This window comes from Phycodurus eques, chromosome 3 (assembly GCF_024500275.1).
Source record: "Phycodurus eques isolate BA_2022a chromosome 3, UOR_Pequ_1.1, whole genome shotgun sequence".
Taxonomy (NCBI): domain Eukaryota; kingdom Metazoa; phylum Chordata; class Actinopteri; order Syngnathiformes; family Syngnathidae; genus Phycodurus; species Phycodurus eques.
This window is the reverse complement of record NC_084527.1, coordinates 6,613,666-6,635,788: the sequence shown is the minus strand read 5'-3', so window position 1 is coordinate 6,635,788 and position 22,123 is coordinate 6,613,666. Positions and strand designations below refer to the sequence as shown.

The following is a 22,123-nucleotide window of genomic DNA, read 5'->3' as shown; positions in this document are numbered from 1 at the left end:
AAAAAAAAAAATGCTAACAATGGCAAATGTGAGATTCTAAAAGGTTCTTTTGTTTTATTTGTTCATGACCATTTATCAATTTATACACCTCAATCAACAGTAGTATGGGAAGTAGTGTCCTACTCCTGGAAAAGCATCTGAAGGAAACATCTGCATTTGAGTTTCAAGGACATTGGTGGCCCTGGAGCCCCTCCAGAAAATGCATATTGCGCCTTTTAAAGCTGCCTTCAAGGGGCTTTTAACTGCTCATTTGAAAAATGTTCCTTCATTTTGAGGCATTTCTTTCAATAAAGGCAATTGGTGTACAGTTGTGCGTGTGTGTGTGTGCGCGCGTCTGCGTATATTTGTATTCATCGGTGCATTGAACACTTTGTACCCACGGCTCCTTTCTTTAGTTCCACAAAATTCACAAGAATACGCCGCGGCAACAACGTGCAGTGAAAGCGTTGCTCGTCACCGATAGACTCTCCAGCCTCACCTGCTTGCTTAAAAACACTGTTGCCATCGGCGACGAGTGCACAATCTGCCTCAGGCTTACACGGAGTGTGTTGATATGCTTTCGAGGGAGTGTGTTAGGTCATGTTGTGACCTGAATACTTCGGGCCACAGTTTAAGTTAAAGCATGCATCTGAACCATCTCAGAATAATTTTGCTGTTGTGAAGACCTGAATTGCTCAAGGAAACACTTTTTGTTTGGGGATTTTTTTTGTTTGTTTTGTTTTGTTTTGTTTTGTTTTGGGCGGCACGGTGGCCGACTGGTTAGAGCGTCGGCCTCACAGTTCTGAGGACCCGGGTTCAATCCCCGGCCCCGACTGTGTGGAGTTTGCATGTTCTCCCCGTGCCTGCGTGGGTTTTCTCCGGGCACTCCGGTTTCCTCCCACATCCCAAAAACATGCATTAATTGGAGACTCTAAATTGCCCGTAGGCATGACTGTGAGTGCGAATGGTTGTCTGTTTGTATGTGCCCTGCGATTGGCTGGCAACCAGTTCAGGGTGTACCCCGCCTCCTGCCCGATGACAGCTGGGATAGGCTCCAGCGCGCCCGCGACCCTGGTGAGGAGAAGCGGCTCAGAAAATGGATGGATGGATGTTTTGTTTTGTTTTGAAGCTCAAGATAGATGTTAAGTGTCATATCAGAGGTCAAAATTGACTGAAGCATTAGTGCAGACTGCTATGTTATTGCAGTTGCTTGCGGCAAAGAAAATGTGTCTTTTGGGTGTTTTAATGGTTGATGCAGTGGTTGTGTGGGTTTCCTCTTGGCGCCCCTTAGTAATAGCGTACATGGTCTCTGTGCAATTGCGTCTACCCGAGTTCTGTTCCAAGCTGTACAGAATGGCCGAGCTCGGTACGGCATGCATTTTTCCACTGCAGAGTACCACCTTGGATGGACCAATAAGAGACTGAGGGCTGCTGTAGCAAAATGGAGACTGTGGATTATAATACTGCAGCGTGCAGAGCAGTAACAACGGCAAACGGCGGAAACCACACTGCATTGAGCGCTAACAAACAACCACAATGGAGGATAACCATGATCTTCTGTATTTACTTCTGGGAGACTCATTTTATTTGAGAGCCAACTAAGGGCTGCAGCAAAATGGAAACATTGGCGTATCATGCTGTAGCGTGCAGACGCAAGACATTATTGTGTGTTAGTGATTGTCGTTTGGAGCCGCCTCATTGCTTAATGCTGCATGATGAATCTGCTGGACTGTTATGGTGTCAGCTCAGCACGCCTGGAACCTCCAGCTAGCTTCGCAGATGCTACTTGTTAGCATCACCGCCAACTTTTCACTTACACTCAAGCTCGTCACGACAGAGTGGCCCGGAGGAGGAGGAATCAGTCTTCAAGCATGTCGTCAGCGCCCCTGAATGTGGGCGGAATGTTAAAAAAAGCATAAGGATCAAACCGAGGGAAGAAAGAGAGCGAGAAGGATGTGGGTGATTTAAAAAAAAAAAAACCAAAAAAAACAAGAGGGTGAGTCAAGAAAACGGGGTGGTGGCGATGCAAGAGATGGCAGAGTAGCAAACGTGAGCGAGAATGGAGAGGAGAGAATGACTATTTTTCTCCAGCGGAGGTGTGCTGCAGAGAAAATGCAATGAGGCTCTGCATCAGGCCCAAAGTGGAGGAGGCCGATTCATGAGGTTATTATCCTAGTGCGATGTTAAGGAGCCACCATCCGTCTACTGATGCCAAGCTTACAATTTTCTATTTGCGATCCCGCCGATATCTGTTGAAAGATATTTAAAATAGAATAGTAAGGTCCTTGCAGAGCAATACCATTACCTAGGGACATTTTATAGGTCTTTCCGGAATTGATCCTTTAGTTACTCTGGTGAAGGTCTCACACAAATTGCAAAAGTCTGTAATTGCTGCTCAATTTATATATATATATTTTTTTTGCCAATTTAACTACTAATTGTACTGCTTTTGGGGCATTCCACTTTGTCGCCGTTTGATTTTAGTGTATCAATAATATACAAAAACCCTGGGAATGGAGCAAAATATCGATGTTGTCATTTATTGTATCCTTAGCTCCCATTTTATGCTACTGATACACAAACATCAAATATCGATATTACCGCTGTCTCCTCCATCTTTTATTATTTCATTATTTTCACATTTGGTTGCACATGGTTGTATTTTGAATAAATATTTCAGTTACATAGATAATGGGATAAAGGTGTTTTGTATTCAAATACTGAATATCGATTATCGCGCAATAGATTGATGGCGATACTGTCGCTGTTAGCAAAATATTGTATCGGTAAAGTCGGGACAAAATTGGAGCAGAATGACAAAGAATTTACGTTTGGGGCAATACTGTTGGTGGTTCAAATTGATCAAGACTGTAATGAACTAGTTTAGGAGGTCTATTTGGTACAGTGCACACCTCTACCAAGGCAGACTCTTCCTCCCTGGTCAGGATCAATACTTGACTTCCTGCCTTTAGTCCCCTTTGGTGACAGCAGTTTAGAGACCATTGGGGTTCACGTTACCACACGCGCGTTTCCGTGTTTTTGTGTGTGTGTGTGTGCGCATTTTGAGAAGAGCTTAATGGGTCACAGAGGATTTTTTTTCCCGGGTAGAAGTGCCTGCTCCTCATCCTCCGCATCCTTGGGGTTTGTTTACGTGAAGGTATTATGTTTCGGATGATATCAATATTCGTTTTTCCATCACTTCGTTAATTGTGGGATTGGTTGAAGTGGGCTTAATGCTAAGAAAATGGGAGTGACCCTGTGTGACCCTTTTTCCTTTGGCTTTTTCCTCACTTGTCAAACGAGGACGATGGTAAGAGAAGAAGTTACCGTGAAGCATGCAGACATTTAAAGGTAGAAAAACTCTCCATGGCCGTAGCCTTACGCGTCTATTCTGTTGTCTTTCGCGTCTTTGTTCCCACTGGTGTTGGCTTGACTGGACTTGATACTATTGATGAACTTTTGCATCCAAAGGACTGATTTGCATGTGCTATTTGAGTTCCTTTTTTTGTTCTATTTTGACAAGTAGTGCCACCGACTGAAAACGTAGACTGCTACATTAGCTTCCTGGGCTAGCTATGGGGATTTTGATTGCCAACCGAACTGACAAACGGTTTGACGTTATCTTCAATCTTTAAAATCCACCGTTCTCCGCTAATAACTGTCCTTGTTCCTCCCCGGGCATGTGACATTCACGGGTCCCTTGAGATTCTCACTGTTGTTCTTAAATCCCACTATAGCCTCTCGACATCTATCGCCCCGGGCCACAGGCACAGGCACAGGCACTGGCAAATGGCTACACTTTGTCTGCGGTGTACCCGGCGAGCCCGAGGCAGATCAATGTCATCGCTCACAGTCGTCATTTCCATCGGGCTCCAGCGCGGGCCATAAAACTTCTTATCCAAAGCCCCCCCCCCAAGGCCCTCACAGCAACTGGGACTTCAAAAATGAACCTGCACTACATAACCCAATTAGCATTGTAGCTGACTTGCAGTCACACTGCGCAATCTAATTCGAACCAATACAAAAGCTGAGTGAAAAATTATTTTCTTTTGATTCACGTGATGTATTTTCCAGAACTTAAATATTCTACCTTTGATATCCAGCTGGCAATACTCAAGCGAATATCAATTGCATTCCCCCTGAAGAAAATTGTAGCCACAAAGTGTGGGAATACACACATTCCAGCGTACACCATGCTATGTATTTTAAACTCACTGTTTAGCATGATAAACATTTCCATTTCACTGCTATTATTCTTTGTTCTTAATCTCCAATCACAGTGTCTACGATGTACAAAAAGCCATCTGTTCACTTTCTTACTAAGCGGCTAATTGTATTGTTGAGCACAAATCTCCGATGAAGGAGGCAGCCGGGATGGCATCGTGTTAATTTGACAGTGCGACTGCGAACAAGATGTACTGTGATTAAAGCGCCGCAGTCGTCCGACCTCGTCTGACACAACACAGCTGCTCTGTCAGACAATTGTTGCCGTTGTTGACTGAGTGAAACGTGTCTTCACTCGAGGAAATGAAATCCCCAAAACTGAGATGTAATCGTCAAAATCGGGAACCCATTGAGGGACTGGCAAACACAAATAATTGTGTTGACCAAAAATCTTTCAACCCATGAGGAAGAATGGCTAAAATGACATCCCATACAGCACTGGCACAAAAAAAGAAAAAGAAATACATGTGTAGAATTATGAAGAACACATGTAGGATTGCTGCTCTGATATTGAATAATATGCACCCCAGATTTAAAGAATTGGCCCAGACATCGTGTGTCACACATTTACAGTATCGTATTTGCTTAAATATTGGTCCCTACGCTCAAGTGCTTGTCAATTTCCACACAACAAATAAACGCCTCCCTTAAATGGTAATTGAGTACACTCCATTTAGAGACGCCATTGTTCACACGGACATGAAAGTGCTTCCAACTAAGTCCACTTCAACTCCATTGCTAACTAAAACAGCAGCACCTTGTAAAACACGTACAGTGCTGTGAATTCACAATTATTGGTTGATTTCACTGACTCCACCAGAACTTGATGACCTTCAGACCGATCCAATCAAGAAATCACTTAAATTGAACCTGTTTGACAAAATGAAGTCAGCCAAAAGCTCAGAAAGTTGCAACAAAATGCTACGATCCAAAGAAATTCAAGAACAGATGAGAAATAAAGTAACTGTCAGTCTGGAAAGGGTTACAAAGCCATCTCTAAAGGTTTAGGATTCCAGCGAACCACTGTGAGAGCCATTATCTTCACATGGAGAAAACAGTGGTTAACCTTCCCAGGAGTGGCCGGACTCCAACAATTACTTCGAGAGCACAGCAAAAACTCATCCAGGAGTTCACAAAGGAACCCAGGACAACATCTAAACAACTGCAGGCCTCCCTTGCCTCCGTTAAGGTCAGTGTTTACTACTCAACAATGTGGAAGAGACTGGGGAAAAAGTGGCAGAGGTCAAAGGCAAAAACAACTGCTGACCAAAAGGAACATCAAGGCTTGTCTTACTTTTGTACAAAAAAACAAAAACAATAAAACATCTGAATGATTCCCAAGACTTAGAACAGATAGGCATAAAAAAAAGAACAGATGTATTTTTTTCAAATCTGTTGATTATACATTTTCTACTCCCATATATCCAGTGTTTCAATATATCTGTTATATTTCAACAGTGTTGCATACAAAACAAGAAATGTATTTATTTCTCTAATTTATTTCCTACTCTCTTTTTGTTCATATAACTTTTATAGGTGTAAATAGATTTTGTGTTATCATGAGGGGAAAAATGTTTTTTACCATCACGCCGATCTACTGTAATCTGTGACTGAGCAAGATCGTAAGACTTGACTTTCGACTTGCTTCAACCAAGCAATGACTTTGACTTGTTTGAAATTCTGCGGCGACAAGTTTTGGGCAGAGTAACTTGGGACTTGCTTGAAACTTAAAGATAAAAACTTATCTTGACTTACGTGACTTACTCTCACCTTTGCGCTTGCTCCACGATGTTTTCTTTCCATGTTGATGTTACGGATGTATTAGTTCCACCCAATCGAAAAGATAATAACAATGAAATCAATATTGGTTTTTTTTTGCTTTGTTTTTAATGACGTACAGTAACATGATGTCACAGAAATTTGTCAGCCATTTTGGATCAACAGGCTTCACGCCTTGCTTTAGGACAAAACAGCAGCCCATCTTTTTGCCTGATCGCTATCAAAAAATGTTTTTTTGCTGTGGAACCTCCGCGGATGACGCGATGGAACACACGTTTAAAGGTAAGAATAATTCACTTAGGGAACATGTTTACTGTGTTCTACGACACCGCCCTTTGACCCTGTAGGCCTGAGTGTGCAAAAAAAAAAAAAAAAAAAAGAATGCGTCTGACGGTAACGCACAATCAGCACCCAGCTTTCAGTCAGGACCACGACGGATTTATTGACCGTTAAGTGGGGGATTCCCCCTCCATCCCCCTCCGGCAGGCCAGTTTAAACATGACTTCCATGTCTATTAACCTGACCCCACTTATTATTCCACCTCACCCTTCCATCTTGTCCTTCATGTTTTTTACCAAGTCACTCCCAGTGGACCTGACGCCACCTCACTCTGTCTTCAGACGTTCGTGCGCGCGCACACACAAGACACACGGCCTCCTTTTGCCCCTCGGCTTAACTGTATTTATAACGATCTGACCCCAATGTTAATGATCTTCAGCTCCTCCCAGTACACACACACAAACACACACCCCTGAGAATAATCTGTGTGTGTGTGTGTGGGTGTGTGTCCCCTTCCTTTCGTTACACACTGAAAGCCTCAGAATGCTAAACAAATGAGGAATTGGCTGGACATAAACAAGCAGCTCAGTTCCTTGAAGGACTTAGAAACCCTGTGCTTGTTCTTTGTCGGAGAGAAAAATTGGATTGTCCAAATGATGGTCTTCGTTATCTTTGAAAACGCCACTTGCAGGCTATCCGAGGATTCTGTGAAAGTCTTTGGATGACACGAAGGTCCTTACTATCCGTAAAAGAAACAGTTAATCCTTAAACCCACTGAAAGGCTTTAAAAGATTAGGGTAAAAATAAAACGTCACACAAAATAAAAACAAAACTGTTATATTTGCATTTAATAACATACAGTATTTACATTTTAGCATAACATCAGAAGGAATGGAACCACAAACAATTATTCAGTTGTTTTTTTTAATGGGTGAGGGCCGTGGGGGGATAGTTAAATAATATTGCATTTCATACAGATGATTTGTTAGATTTGACAGCACATATGGCCCGTCTTCATATTTAATTGAGAGGGCTTAAAATTTGTTTTAAGTGGGTCTTCAAAAGTCTTAAACGTGGCTTCCTTAAACGTGCAGACGCCCTGAAACACCGTAAATCCCATCAATGTTGCGCAGGTTAAATTGAAGCATTTTTTTTTCTTTGATTGCTTTGTGTGACGTCAGGTTTCTGCATTTTGGGGAAAGTTGTGGGATACTGCAGATCAATTTGGTCCAAGTTTGTAAGGAGAAAATTGTAATGGACATAAGGTCTTTTCCGAGTTGGCGGTCCTAATTTAAAATTTCCCAGTTTTCTGTAATGCAGAATTATCCACGAACGATCGGGGGTGGGGATGTATACACGAGGTCCGCGGTTATCAGCATTTCATTCTCTTTTAATATAATAATGATATAAAATATTTTTTGTCTGTTGCCACACCGGCCAAGATCAGTGAGAATACTCAAAGTCAAGCACGGATCGCCGCGTCCTCTTTGTCACAGAGATGTCGCCACGTGAGACTCGTGCCACATTTAAAGGGAATGAGAGGAGCTGGTTTGATTGGCAGCGAATAAAGTCAACCCTGTTCACGCCCAAAAAGGCGCAGAGTGTTTTTTTTTTTTTTTAAATGCGCCAGCTTCTGTGCATCTGCGAGCTTACGAAAACACGGCCTAACCCTCCTCCGAGCAGATCGCGCTGGCCGCCCGACGAAAATTGAGCCCTTAATCTTTGCAGCCACCGTTCAAAGGTCTTAGAAACATTTATCCACATATTGGATATATCATAACTATTATCACAAAATACTCTCGTAAAAGATTGAGCCCATGTCGCCCACTACCTGTGGTCATATTCATTTGAGAGGTCTTAAATTTGATCAAGGTGGCCTTAAAAAATATTACATTTGTTTTCTTTAAAGGTCTGATGACAAAGATGTTATGGGGTCAGTTAAAATTCATATTTGCATTGTTTCTGTTATGCAATACATGCACGTAACTTCCAGCAATTTTTCAACCATAGTTTAGCTAAAAATGAGGGTTTTATGCGCATATGGAGTCCTCCCCGAACATACCCGAAGCTCAAGACACCGGCAATTGCCAAACACAGCGCGCTACACACTATACGCAATGGCGAGCAACGTGTTGGAATATGTGGAGGAGGAGGACTTCGACGTACAGGAGCACCCAACTGAACTTGGAATCGTCAAAGCGTACACGCTTGAGCCGATCAGACAGTGACGACAGACGAGCAGCCAAGTAGCAGCTGTACAACAGAAAAAGAGAGTGGCCGCTGGCGCCATGTGACGGTATGAAGGCGCATTCTTCATCGAATTTAGCGATTTAAGTGCCGTATATCTGCTATATAATCACTACGAAATGGCAGTGGTAGTTTGTAGAGGGGTCCTGACATTTTTCCATGTCATTGTTCTGTGTAAAAGGCACCAATACAGAATTGGGGGCTGAAGGCGATCCTGTACTTTTATTCGTCAGTGAACAGGGGTGGCGAGTTTAACACCACACCCTTCCTTAACCAGTCCTGCAGTGTTGAACACAATTATTGCGTGTGTAAAAGGCAAATATGGCTACTTTAAATCCTCCGCTACGATTTCGATGCACCAACTCTGCAGTGTTTCTGTGTCAAAGACGGTGTTAGCTTCCAGCATAACTACAACAACTACGACAGCAACACGCAGATCATCTACAAAAACCCATCTACTGCTGCACTATCTGTTTTCATTCCGCTTCCCAATCGAGACTCCTTCAATCCTCGCATGAGTCACCGACGTGCACGCGCACAAGCCAGCTGGTCAAGCCTGACACACACCCAAATAAATACACATCCTCAGTCACGTCCCGTCGGCTGCAGCTGGATGTTAAAATTCATTTGAAGCGGCCGCATGAGAGGAAAGACATCCATTGTCATTTGATGCTCATGGGAAATCAATCCCAGCTCATAATGCACTGGCCTTGAGCCATGCTGTTGTTTTTAATATGGATGTATGTGTGTGTGTTGGAATAATTCTTCATTCACTCTTTGTGAAGTTAGTCACGCCCACCCACCCCCACCCTCCCCCACTCCCACTGCTAATGTTGTTGTGATGTTGTTTGTGCTTCACGCCACTAGCACGCAAACTTGGCAACAATGTTGGGAAGGTGTATGAAAACAATTTTCTGTTTTCGCTATCTTAACTACATGCTAATGACACATCTACGCTGTTGCCAAAAGGAACTCTTTTTTTTTTTTTCTTTTCTCCCCTTCGTTGCAGAAGTTGTTGCATCTTACACAATATGGTTAGAGAGGCACTAACACTCAGCATGAGGCTTAAAGTCCGGGTAAGGTAGTTCCAACCACTTTCAGTCATTTTCCCTGAAGGGAAAACGCAAGCACCCATTTGAGGCCCGGCTTAACCCCTTTTTTTCAAGTGGACGATGCACCTAGGAATTAATTGCGGAGGTCACTATTTGAGGAATACGGCATTTATTTAGAATCCGTAGTAATACCCTTTGAGTCTACCCAACAAGTGTTACAACATTTGATTGACTGGCATCTCTTTTCTCCTACAGGAGCCTGTTAGGATCAAATAGCATAACATAAGCACCTCTCCTTAGGATTCCATCCGCTCCATCTTGACTAATAACAGCTTAACTGCCTAATGAAGTCTCCTGTGCCTCTCGTACAATTACAGTGGCTGTGGCGGGCGTGTGCATTGTAATGGCTCGGCGTTCGGTTCTCGTAAAGACGCGATTCACCCGTCTCTGTCCTCTTTCAGGGCCGTCCTCGGTCATCAGCAACGACGACGACTCTGCCTCGCCGCTCCACCACGTCTCCAACGGCAGCAACACGCCGTCGTCCTCCGAGATGGGTCCCGACGCCGTCATCATTGGCATGACCAAAATCCCGGTCATCGAGAACCCTCAGTACTTCAGGAGCTCAAACAGCTTGCTCAAGACAGACACCTGTAAGTAGCATCTCCAGACCAACCACTAAACCAAGTCCGGCGCCCCGCCCGTTTGATTTTCTTTTTTTTTTTTTTTTTTTTAGTGTCCCACAGCATATGGTAAAAACAACGTTTGAGAGAGCTATCAGATTTTGGCCTGTAACCTCCTTGGTGGAGTTTGCAAAGGGTTGACATTTTCACACAAGTGGCGACGCCTAAATTAACTGTGAAAGTTGTGTTGTGGTTGCCATGGCGAAATAGCTGCCGCTGCTGTCATGGCGATGACCTTGTAGCATATCAGCCGCTGTCTATTCTGAGGGATGAACAAAAACCAAGCTCACGCATGTGAGCGACGCGTGAACACATTAGCGTTCAGAAAAACTTTAACGTCACATTGCTTTCAGGTTTAACACACACACACACACACACACACACACACATATGTATACACTCAGGTATTGACCGGCTCCATCAATGTGACATTATGATTATTGGCAAGTCATAAAAGCTTTTGCAGGCTGTGACCTTGTGTAGTACATTAGCAAAGCAAGGCGGAGTGGGGTGGAGAGTGTGTGTGGGGGGGGGGTTATATAATAATGGCAAATGTGGGATTGACCTCTTAAGCAACAGCGCAGAATTTACTACATAAGAGAAGCGGAAAAAAGCATGTGGAATCAATGCCTTTCAATATTAAGTGTGTTTTGTGTATTTGACAGACATTAAAAGTAATACCGATGCTTTATATGTGGTGCATATGGACTTATTTGTCAGCATCCTTGATGAGGATGACGCATGACGGCAACACTTAAACGTCACACGCAAGAAACATATTTGAACAGCCACGGGGCTGGTATATAAATGCCCCATTAACACTCATAACACTTCACTTGACGCTGATCAATCGATGGAAACACACAAGGTTCTTACAGTTACACTTTTTGCAACATTTTGAAAATGTTTAGTGGTGGTTTCCCATCGAAAGCAATACATTCAACCATATATATATACATACTGTGAATATATATATATATATATATATATATATATATAAGTTAAACTCAGTCCGTAGCTTTTATGTACGTTTTTTTATTTCAGGTCAGGTCACGGAAAGATTTGGGAGAGCAATTGCGGCAGGGGATTCAGGAAATAAATGTTGATGAAGGCGGGTGAAAGGTGTGTGTGTGTGTGTGTGTTTGTGTGTGTGTGTGTGTGTGCATGGAGATGGCCAGATCGTAGAGGGAGCAGGCGGAATGATTGGGGAAAAAATGGAGGGTGCTTGATGGGAAGTGTCCAAGCAGGGGAAAAACACCTGACACAAATAGACTGCCGGAGTTGAAGAATGGGGGCGATAATGTGGCAGCGTGCAAATGATCTGCAGGAAGCGAAGGGCGCATGTTAATTAAACTCCCTCCTGAGTAAACAACGGGGCCACAAAGATGTTCAATAAAGACAGAGTGAAATGCAAAGGTACCTTTTACCCTGCCTGTAAAAGCCGCCATCTGTCTGCTGTGTGCTTCGCTGCGTTATGTGTGAAAGGCAAAGGCGGATGGATGAATGTTTATTTCGGCTCTGATGTGACAATTGTGCCGGAACCGTTTCAAAGGGGCTTATGGTTACATCTGTAAATCCCATATTGGCACCACTAATAAATAATAAATACAAATTAGAATTAAATTCAAGGCTTAACAATTCATTCATCGTGCTTAAACACATTTTGTACACAATATTACCCAGTCTTTGGCACAATGACCTGTTTTTCATATTAAATAGATTTTGGATTGACTTAAACAACCAAATTTAATCCAAAACGTTTGAACTGCTCCTGGTGTCTCTCTGCAACACGTTTTGCATTAAGGCGTCAAATCGGTTTCTCCATTTTCTCCGCATACACACATTCCAAATTGTAACATATGAACAGACGTTACTGCTTTTAAGTCCGGCACTCAACGAGCAACTCAAATGGAGCATCAAAACATTTGTCGACTTTTTGCCGCGCACGAAGCAACTGAGCACTCCACGTCTACCGACGTGTTGCAACAGAGAAACTGCGACTCTGCATCGGGTTTTGAGGCTACACATACAATATACTGCACTGCACTTTTTTTTTTTTAATTTTTTATTATTGAACCACAAAATCATTTGTCAGGCAAGAAGCGGATTGTCACAAACACAGGAATTGGGCGAGAATAGCAGAGAAAGTGTGGATATTTTGAGCCTGCACGCGTGCAGTTCGTCTCCAGAGACTCCCTACATTTTGCTTGCTAGAATTTATAAATATTAGAAACTACAAGTATTATACATTATATACTTTTTGTGCTGCATCGTCTGTCTAGGTCTCGCTTATGCTTAAAATCTGGAAACTTTTTTTATGAAAGCTCATGCATTTTTGATTGGCTGTTACATCTGCAACATTGCAACGGCGCTCAGCGGCGATATCAATACTTTGCTAGTACTGAATAAAACACACCAACACATCCGCTTATCTGCCACTAACCCCCCCCCCCCCCCCGATTTAACGCGCTGATCGCCCCGCCGCACTGTTAAGCAATAAGCTCTTCGCCATGAAGAAGACTCCCTGCTTAGCACCTCTCTTGAATCAACATCTCGCGTCACGAACTCAATGATGTGTAGACACTGCTTGAGGTTGTTTGCACATCTTTAAATGTGCGGTGCAATACCGTATGCGCTAGGAATGACAATTAAGAACGTCAATTAAAAAGCAAGTTATCTTACTTTCATGCCTTTTAAAATGTGTGTTTATTCCGCATTAAGATGGTCGCCTTTGCCAGTTCTTTAGTCTTCCTAATTCACCACCAGTAGGCGGGATCATCAGCACCTGCTCTCTTAAATCAATGTCCTAAATTAACTTCTGCTACCCTGTATGTCAACTTTGAAATGAACATTGCTACTGTTTCGTGTCGCTCCTAACGTTTTCGGGAGCCTCTTTTACGCAGCGATCCCGCAAAAATCGGAGCTGTAAAGGACGATCCCACATTTTCCGCCTTTGCCTTTCACACACACACACACACACATTTCGAAAAGTCGGTTAAGATGTTAGAAACTATTACGTGTGTACCCCTGTACATGAAATGAGTGACACGTAAAAGCAGCGCGAACAATTGGGGCTTTTGCAGGCAGCATGACGGGGGTTCTCTCGCTCTCCAATTTCGATATCTTTTGTCTCTCGCTCTCACTCATAAATCAATGCTGCCTCTAAGAGACCGGCTGGCTCTTAATGTGATATTCTGAGAGGACAGTTTTTCTTCAAATGTGCCTCTTAATCACATCACAGATGAATCTCAGCTCGTGTGTCTATGTGTGTGTGCTTGGGGTGGTCACATGGGGTGTTACTATACAGGCAGGAATTTACACGTCTGCCTGCCCGAGGTTACAGCAACCACGTTCTTAAGCGATGCGCGGAATGAAATATAATAATGTTAAATGTTGTCAAAATGAGCTGACGTGGAGTCACAGGTCGCCAAGCAACAGAAAGCAGGTTTGTGGAGCGATTCAGCTGTGGGGAGAGCAGAAGGCAGTGAGGGATCACACACACACACACACACACACACAAAGACTCCTCACACCCCCTAAAAAGAGAAAATACCTTTCACAAGGACTAGAGATGGCCATAATAAAAATGATTGAATTGATCATCCTATCAGAATCAGAATTAGAATCCTCTTTATTTGGCCAAGTCTGTCAAAAACACACAAGGAATTTGTCTCCGGTAGTTGGAGACGCTCAAGTGCGACAACAGACACTCAATTGACAGAGAATACTTTTGAGACATAAAGACATTGAGAAAAACAGTCACTGAGCAATAAAAGGTTGCTAGTAATCGGGTAATGCCGGTCAGTACATTTTTTTTTTGGTGTATATATATAATTGTGCAAAAAGATGCAGCGTTCTCTAGCAATGAGAGCAGTTTGAATGACTAATCTCGCGATAGTCTGGTGCAATGACCATAGTGCAAGAAATGTATGCAGTTTAAAGTGACGAGTAGTGCGATAATCTGGGAGAATGTCGATTGTGCAAATGTTGCAGATACTACTCAGTCGATTGTGCAAATGGCGCAGATGCTACTCAGGCACACGAGTGGCCAGTATTGGTCAACAACAGATATGTTGTATGTATATACGTTTTGAAATAACAGATAACGAATAATTCTACTGCAACTGCTCTCAGGTGGTTTGCTGTCTAAAGAAGCCACAATATAACACCCGGTATCGGATATTTAGCCACAACCTCGTCTATGCCGCAATACACTCGTCCTCAGATTAATATGACTCTCGCATGGAAACAAGAGTGGAGAACATTCCGACAGAGTGGCTACTCAAACCGAAACTTATTTTACCTCACGCAATTGAATAAAGTAACACCCTGTTTTTATATTTAGATACATTTTTAATAATAGTAATAATACTTATTCAATTTAAATATAATTATTAGTACATTATATGTAATGACAAATAATTGATAAATATGATTAATTATCCCATTGTTGAAGAAATACATTTTGGCAAATGCCCAATTCTAGAAAAAAGGTTGTGTGAAAAATATCCCAAAACTAAAATCAAATTTAAATGAAGTCCAAGTATGATGCCATAGTGTTTTGTCTATTGAAGATACTGTGTGCATTCAATTAACCATAAATTGAGGACTCCAAGATAACACATTGCAGCATAACGTGCAAATTTCCACTTAATGAGGGATGACATCAGCGCAATATGAATGGATGTTTCGTAAATGCCACGCCATAATATCGGTTCTCTCTGTGATTTCGGTCCCCCCCCCCCCCCCCACTACTGCTCTTCACTAATGCAAAATGTTTGCCACCTGCGCTAGTTGTCCAGCACATCAAGAGACACAACATCGTGCTGAAGAGGGAGCTGGGAGAGGGCGCCTTCGGCAAAGTCTTCCTCGCCGAATGTTACAACCTGTCACCTGACCAGGAGAAGATTCTGGTGGCAGTCAAGGTAGTAGATTGACTCTTATTTTTAATATTCAGACCTGCCAACTACCCATTCTGTTTATTCTCTTTACTGCGCGGGAATTGAAGAGATCTGCATGTCAAATTAATTTTTGGATGGAAGGCGACTGTTGGCACACAAATAATAAAGCCAGTAATGTTGTTATCGACGGAGGGGGAAGTTATTGCGAGCTCCACAATATTTTTTATTTTTTTTGCAGCAGACCTGCATCCCCCGCAGCATGTTCGGGAATATTAAACAGATTACTGCATCGAATCCAACGCACAGCGTTGTCAAAAATTGTTTGCCCCCTTCCTTATTTAAAAATGATTTTTTTTGCATGTTTGTCACACTTAAATGTTTCCCCATCATCAAATACATTTAAATGTTAGAATCAAAGACAACACAAGTAAATACAGAGTGCAGTCTTTAAGTGAAGGTTTTAATTATTAAGGGAGAAAATAAGCAAACCTACATAGTTATGTGTGAAAATGTGAGTGCCCCCCGTTAAAACATAACTGTGGTTTATCATACCCGAGTTGAATTTCTCTAGCCACACCCAGGCCTGATACTGCCACACCTGTTCTCAAGAAATCACTTCAATAGGACCTGCCTGACAAAGCGAAGTAGACCAAAAGATCCTCAAAAGCTAGACATCATGCCAAGGTCGAAAGAAATTCAGGAACACATGCGAAAGAAAGTAATTTAGATCTATCAGTGTGGAAAAGGTAATAAAGCCATTTCTAAAGTTTTGGGACCATCAGCGTCATATTTCTATACCAGGGCTGTCGAACTCATTTTTGTCGCGGTCCACATTGTAGTTTTGGATTCACCTCGGAGGGCCGTTATGACTGTGAACCCATGTAAATGAATTATCACCTCATAAAATTACATATACACAACAAATTGATGGAGAACTTGTTTTGAAATCAGAAGCCCCAAAAATAATTGAAAAAAAAAAGTGTTCAACTATTATTACATTTGTTTTAAAAGGGGGATTTGTTACAAAAAATGCTTGCAATATCTCAAAGTTATTCCAAGTGAAGACAATTTGCAGTTTTAGTGTTTTCACAAGAAACATGAAGTCCGTTGCCATGATTTGCTTTCACGGGCCACATAAAATGATGTGGCGGGCCGGATCTGGCCCCCCGGGCCACGAGTTTGAAAGATGCGGTCTCTGCTGTCATAAACGTTATTTTCACAAATGGTTGCTCTCTCTCTGTAGATGTTGTTGTCCAATTACTCAAGAAGACAAATAAACACCTCCCTTTTATTTATGTAGTTGAAAATAGTAATCCTTTATTTTCCATCTCTGCTCTGTCTGGTCTCCGGGTTCACCCTCCTCGCTTTGCAGTTTGTCGCCAGTAAGCCGTCGAATTAGAACCTAAGCCGCAGGGCTTCCGAGTCAAATTGAGCCACTTTGCCTCCTCGGAAATTCCGATTTATCTATTCATCCATCTCTCCATCAGGGGTGCGAAACTCAATCCGATTGAGGAAGGCTTCTCATTAACAATACATGACCTGCAAGAGATTCCGCCACTTACACATCTTCCCCTTCCTCTTCACCCGCATTACCTTCTTCAGTCACAATAACATGCGGTGGAATTGTTACAGCAATATAGTAAGTAGTACCTTGACTTACAAGTGCCCCAACGTACAAGTTTTTCAAGTCGCAAGTTGTCGCTTGGTCAGTATTTTGCTTTGTGTTCACAGCCAAAATTTGAGTTACAAGTGAATTTCAGGTACGCTGTTGCTCGAGAGAAGTGCAGAACCAAAATGGTAAACGGAGTGTATTTAGGTAGCGCTTTATCTACAAAAAAAAAAAAAAATGGTGCCCAAAGCACTTTACAGAGGCTCATATTCACCCATTCATACACACAAGGGCGGCTGCTGCCATGCCCACTGGGAGAAAGTTAGGGTTCAATGTCTTCGACAGCAGACAGTCGGCACGGCCGGGACTCGGACCGGCAACCCTTCAGTCTACCGCTCTACCAAATGAGCCAGAGGAGGCGGGAAGCATCAGTGACCTACGTATGTATTCATCTTCAGACAGCCTGGTTTGTAGTTGTTATTTTGGGCTTTCATTTGAAGCCGTTTTTATTTTTTTTTAACCAAATTTTCTACAGGCGACATCATGAGAAATGTTCCCCCAAAAAGGCTCCCCCCCCCCCCCAAAACCCATCGTCCGATTTTCTAAATTCTTGGTGCGTCGTACTCAGTGCGTCAGAATTCAGAGTCTGGTTGGAACGGCCACTTCGACCTGTCATTTTTGAGTCGTTGCTACTCGAACGGAATAATGACATTTCAATTCATTTCAATGGGGAAAAATGGATTTGATATCCAATGCAACTTGAGTCAAGAGCTTGTTCACGGAGCAAATGAAATTCGTAAGTCAAGGTACTACTGTGTTCCTTTTCGATTGTGCAAGTGTACCCAATGTTATGCTCTGAAAACCGCTGCTTCACTAATGTGCATTCATCATGGAATAATTAGAGGCAGTCCATTGATTAGACTCCACAGAGGTTCTTTTTTTTTTTTTTTTTTTTTTTTTCAATTAGTTAATGTGGCATGTTCTCGCTCTTTCCCCTTTCTCCTCCCTCTGCTGGAATGCTGTGAGTCACCATTTCTCACCAGGGTTCCTCCTCCTCCGCCTCCTCCTCCTCCCTTTTTTGCTGCATCAACCATTGGAACATTAAACCAGGCTGTCGGAAATAGATGAAATGACTTCAACCGGCGGATGTAATTGTCAATCAAGTGAGCCGTTTTTACGTTTAAATGTGAAGTCAGGTGCTAGTATTGTTTCTGCTTTCTTTGCTATGGTCGTGTACTGTGTAAATGAAGTAGGCAATTTCCCAAACTGCGTCGTTAATAGCCGAAACGCATTTATTTACTCAACTGCAGAGAGTACTAGGTGTCTATTCGGGGCAAGCCGCTATTAGACAATGAATCACATTCTCGAAGGTGGCTTGAGGCAACGCAACCAGAAAAGGAAGGTCTTTCCAGCAATGTTTTTTTCCCCTTTGTCTATGATACAACCAGCAATTAATTGGGGCACGGCTTCTATTCGAGGAGAGGTCACTATTTGTGGACATTTCTTTTTAGATTTTAGATCATTTCTTCTGGCCCTGTGTCAATTAGCTGTTAAATCCCATACTGGAAGATCCTTAAACCAACACTGTGATGACGCAACAATTCATTGGGGCACGGTGTTTATTAGCACGGATGCGATTATTTGAAGGAATATAGTATTTTAAAATAGGTTTCTGGGTGTAAATTAATTCCAGATGGTCCTTAAAGCAAGACGTTTTATTTTTATTTATTTTTTCATGACATGCTTGCCAAATCATTGGTACTTGGTTTTTAGAGCGGAGGCCACTATTTGAGGCGAATAGAGTTTCTAGAATAATTTGATCTGATAGCGTGCTAATTATCCCATTTCCCCAAGGTCTTATAAAGCAACACTATTAATAACAATTAATTGGGGGTACGTCCTTTCCAAGTTTTTGAGTAAATGCATTCTTCTGGATTGTTTGATCGGCTTCCATGTTGACTCGCCTTTTAATCACATTCTGGATGACCACTTAAAGCCACAAACAATAAGTAATGTCTTTTTTCTTTGCTCCATGTCTCTCCATGTTGTGTAGGTGCTGAATACAGTTCAACAGCCATAAACGTGTGCCTTTGTTAATAAGCTGACTGACGCTATTAGTAAATACTCGCGCTAAACACCAAAGTAATCCCCACACTCATACCACGCGAGAGGCGTCCTTGCTGGTCCGTCAGGGAAATCTGATACATCATATATTGTATTGTACATCCCCAATTCCAATGAAGTTGGGACGTTGTGTTAAACATAAACAAAAACAGAATACAATGATTTGCGAATCACGTTCAACCTATATTTAATTGAATACACTACACAGACAAGATATTTAATGTTCAAACTGCAAATAATCATTAACTTAGAATTTTATGGAAGGGTCACGTTTACCACTGTTTTACATCACCTTTTCTTTTAACAACATTCAATAAACGTTTAGGAACTGAGGACACTAATTGTTGAAGCTTTGTAGGTGGAATTCTTATCCATTCTTGCTCTATGGACAGCTTTAACTATTCAACAGTCCGGGTTCTCCGTTTTAGTATTTTACAATTCACACATTTCCAATGGGAGACAGGTCTGGACTGCAGGCAGGCCAGTCTAGTACCCGCACTCTTTTACTACGAAGCCACGCTGTTGTAACACGTGCAGAATGTGGTTTGGCATTGACTTGCTGAAATGAGCAGGGGTGTCCGTGAAAAAGACGTTGCTCGGATGGCGGCATATGTTTCTCCAAAACCTGCATGTACCTTTCAGCATTAATGGTGCCTTCACAGATGTTGTGATGATGTGTTGTTGATAAATGCCTTTTGCTTTGCATAGTAGAGTTTCAAGTTGCACTTACGGATTTAGCGCCGAACCGTATTTACTGACATTGGTTTTCTGAAGTGTTCCTGAGCCCATGTGGTGATATCCTTTACACATCGATGTCGGTTTTTGAAGCGGTGCCGCCTGAGGGATCGAAGGTCACGGGCATTCAATGTTGGTTTTCGGCCTTGCCGCTTACATGCAGTGGTTTCTCCAGATTCTCTGAACCTTTTGATGATATTATGGACCGTAGATGAGGAAATCCCAAAATTCCTTGCAATTGTACGTTGAGGAACATTGTCCTTTAAACTGTTCGACTATTTTCTCACGCACTTGTTCACAAAGAGGTGAACCTCGCCCCGTCTTCGCTTGTGAATGACTGAGCAATTCAGGGAAGCTCCTTTTCTACCCAGTCATGGCACCCACCTGTTCCCAATTAGCCCGTTCACCTGTGGGAGGTTCCAAACAGGTGTTTGATGAGCATTCCTCAACTTTCTCAGTCTTTTTTGCCACCTGTCCCAGCTTTTTTGGAACATGTTTCAGCCATAAAATTCAAAGTTAATGATTATTTGCTAAAAAGAAAAATGTAAGTTGACCAGTTTGAACATTAATATTAATATAATATATAAATTAATTAAGTAATAATTAATGAATAAAGTAGTGTATTCAATTAAATATAGGTTGAACATGATTTGCAAATCATTGTATTCTGTTTTTAATTATGTTTAACACAACGTCCCAACTTCATTGGAATTGGGGTTGTAGGTCAGCAAGCTGAGGTTACCGTTTCGGTGGCAGAGATGCAGGTAAAATTGGTAAAGTTATTAGGAGCCCCCGGGGAAGACCCAGGACACGCTGGAGAGATACATACATTTTGGCCTATATTAATACTTCAAACTGTAAATATCACACAAGCTATTACCCCAAAACCGTTTAATACCATTTCAATCACATTTTACAAACCCTTCACAATAAATGGCTTGAAGATGATTTGATTTGGGGGGAATGCACCCTAAATCCGTGTGGAAAAGCACAAAAACTCTCTGTAACAACACAGACTAAACGTAGCTTCTCCCTGATACACAGTGCTCTTATCTCTTAGTCATAATGTATCTCTTTAACATACTTCCTTGGACCAATTACTTTACTACTTTCCTATTTAGTCAGGGCTTTGGTGCCATCTTGTGACATTCTAGTGCATTACAGAAAGCGCATGAAAAAAAGCCAATTAAGTTTTGTAGCAGATAGCTGGGTATAAGCTCCACAGGGAAAAGAACATAGCGAGTAGGTGAATTTGTAACTCGTAAACCGTGAATATGTAGAGGAATACTCTCGCCATTTAATGTGGCTTTGAAACCTCCATTGTGATAGAAGATCATTAATGACACAGCTTCACATTGGCATTCAGTGCATAACCTTTCAATTTGTCGTCCATTTTCACTTTCATAAACGCTGCCAACACATCTTGTGCACAGACTGTACATAATTAGCCCGGCACTCTGTCACGTATGCTACACTACAGAAACATGTTGAGATCGTCACAATAAACATGCGCACGCCAGCAGAGCTTAATGATCCCGGCTTAAGGCTTGGTTATCAATCAGCCACGGGCCCATAACGCGAAGGTAAGTTTGACTCGTACTGAATTATATACGGCTAGGTGGCATTGATCACAGGCACTCTTTAACACGAACACACGTGCACACAAACACACACACACGCTTCCCCATCTGTAGCTCATCAATCAGGAACACTCTCAGTAATGCTTCCTTCAACACATGTAAATGCGAGTCGCTACATTCCGCCGGGACCGAGGATGTCGATTGCTTTTATTTGTCCCCGAATGCATCACGCGTACCGTATTCACTGTATACGGAAGCGTGTGAGGCTAGGATGATGCATTCAGGGACTCATCACACTCTATTGCTGTCACCCCGCGTGGTCTCTGCTGTAACTTTGCAGCGTCCCGCACTCGTGTTATTGTCTATGTGCGGCGATGACTGATTTAATTTCTCATTCCACGCCGTTATCACATCATTGGCCGACCCCCGAAGGAGCAGTGAATGGTCACTCGAACGGAAATTCATAAAATCTGATTTTTGTATCCCACGTTTCTCTTTTCACGGCGTCTTTGCTGTGGCCTCGGTGGACCGATGTGCCGTAGAACTAAACGCACACACTATTTAATAAATCAGGTTTTACACTTTCATGAATGTTTTATGCACTCAACACAAAGCACATTAGTGGTTTCCGAGTTGCCGTTGAAGATTTCTCATCATGAACCGTGAGCACCGTTTGGTTATTAATTAAGAAACCAGTGTTGTGCAATTGGAAAAACAAAAGGGGCCTTACTACATGAATACAGAATGAGCTGGCGATACCCGTCGGTGACTTAAAAATGGCCGCCGACCTCTTGAATCTGTCTCAACCCATGGACGACCGTTTGTAATAATACATTCAATTAATGATTTCTATAATGATTAAGAGATTTGGATGCCCACTGTTGAAATAAATCTGTCATCGTCGCCCTACCCTAAGCATTATTTAGTATTAATA

At 42.3% G+C, this 22,123-nt stretch overlaps 1 protein-coding gene across 1 annotated transcript in view; it reads left to right on the top strand.

The window, feature by feature from the left end:
• Positions 1-22,123, top strand: part of ntrk2a (neurotrophic tyrosine kinase, receptor, type 2a) — a 74,206-nt gene that overhangs the window by 30,479 nt on the left and 21,604 nt on the right. Inside the window, exons 13-14 of the mRNA XM_061671838.1 lie at positions 10,022-10,210; positions 15,035-15,165. Of these exons, the coding sequence (XP_061527822.1) occupies positions 10,022-10,210; positions 15,035-15,165 (320 nt within the window). The remainder of the gene's footprint in view (positions 1-10,021; positions 10,211-15,034; positions 15,166-22,123) is intronic.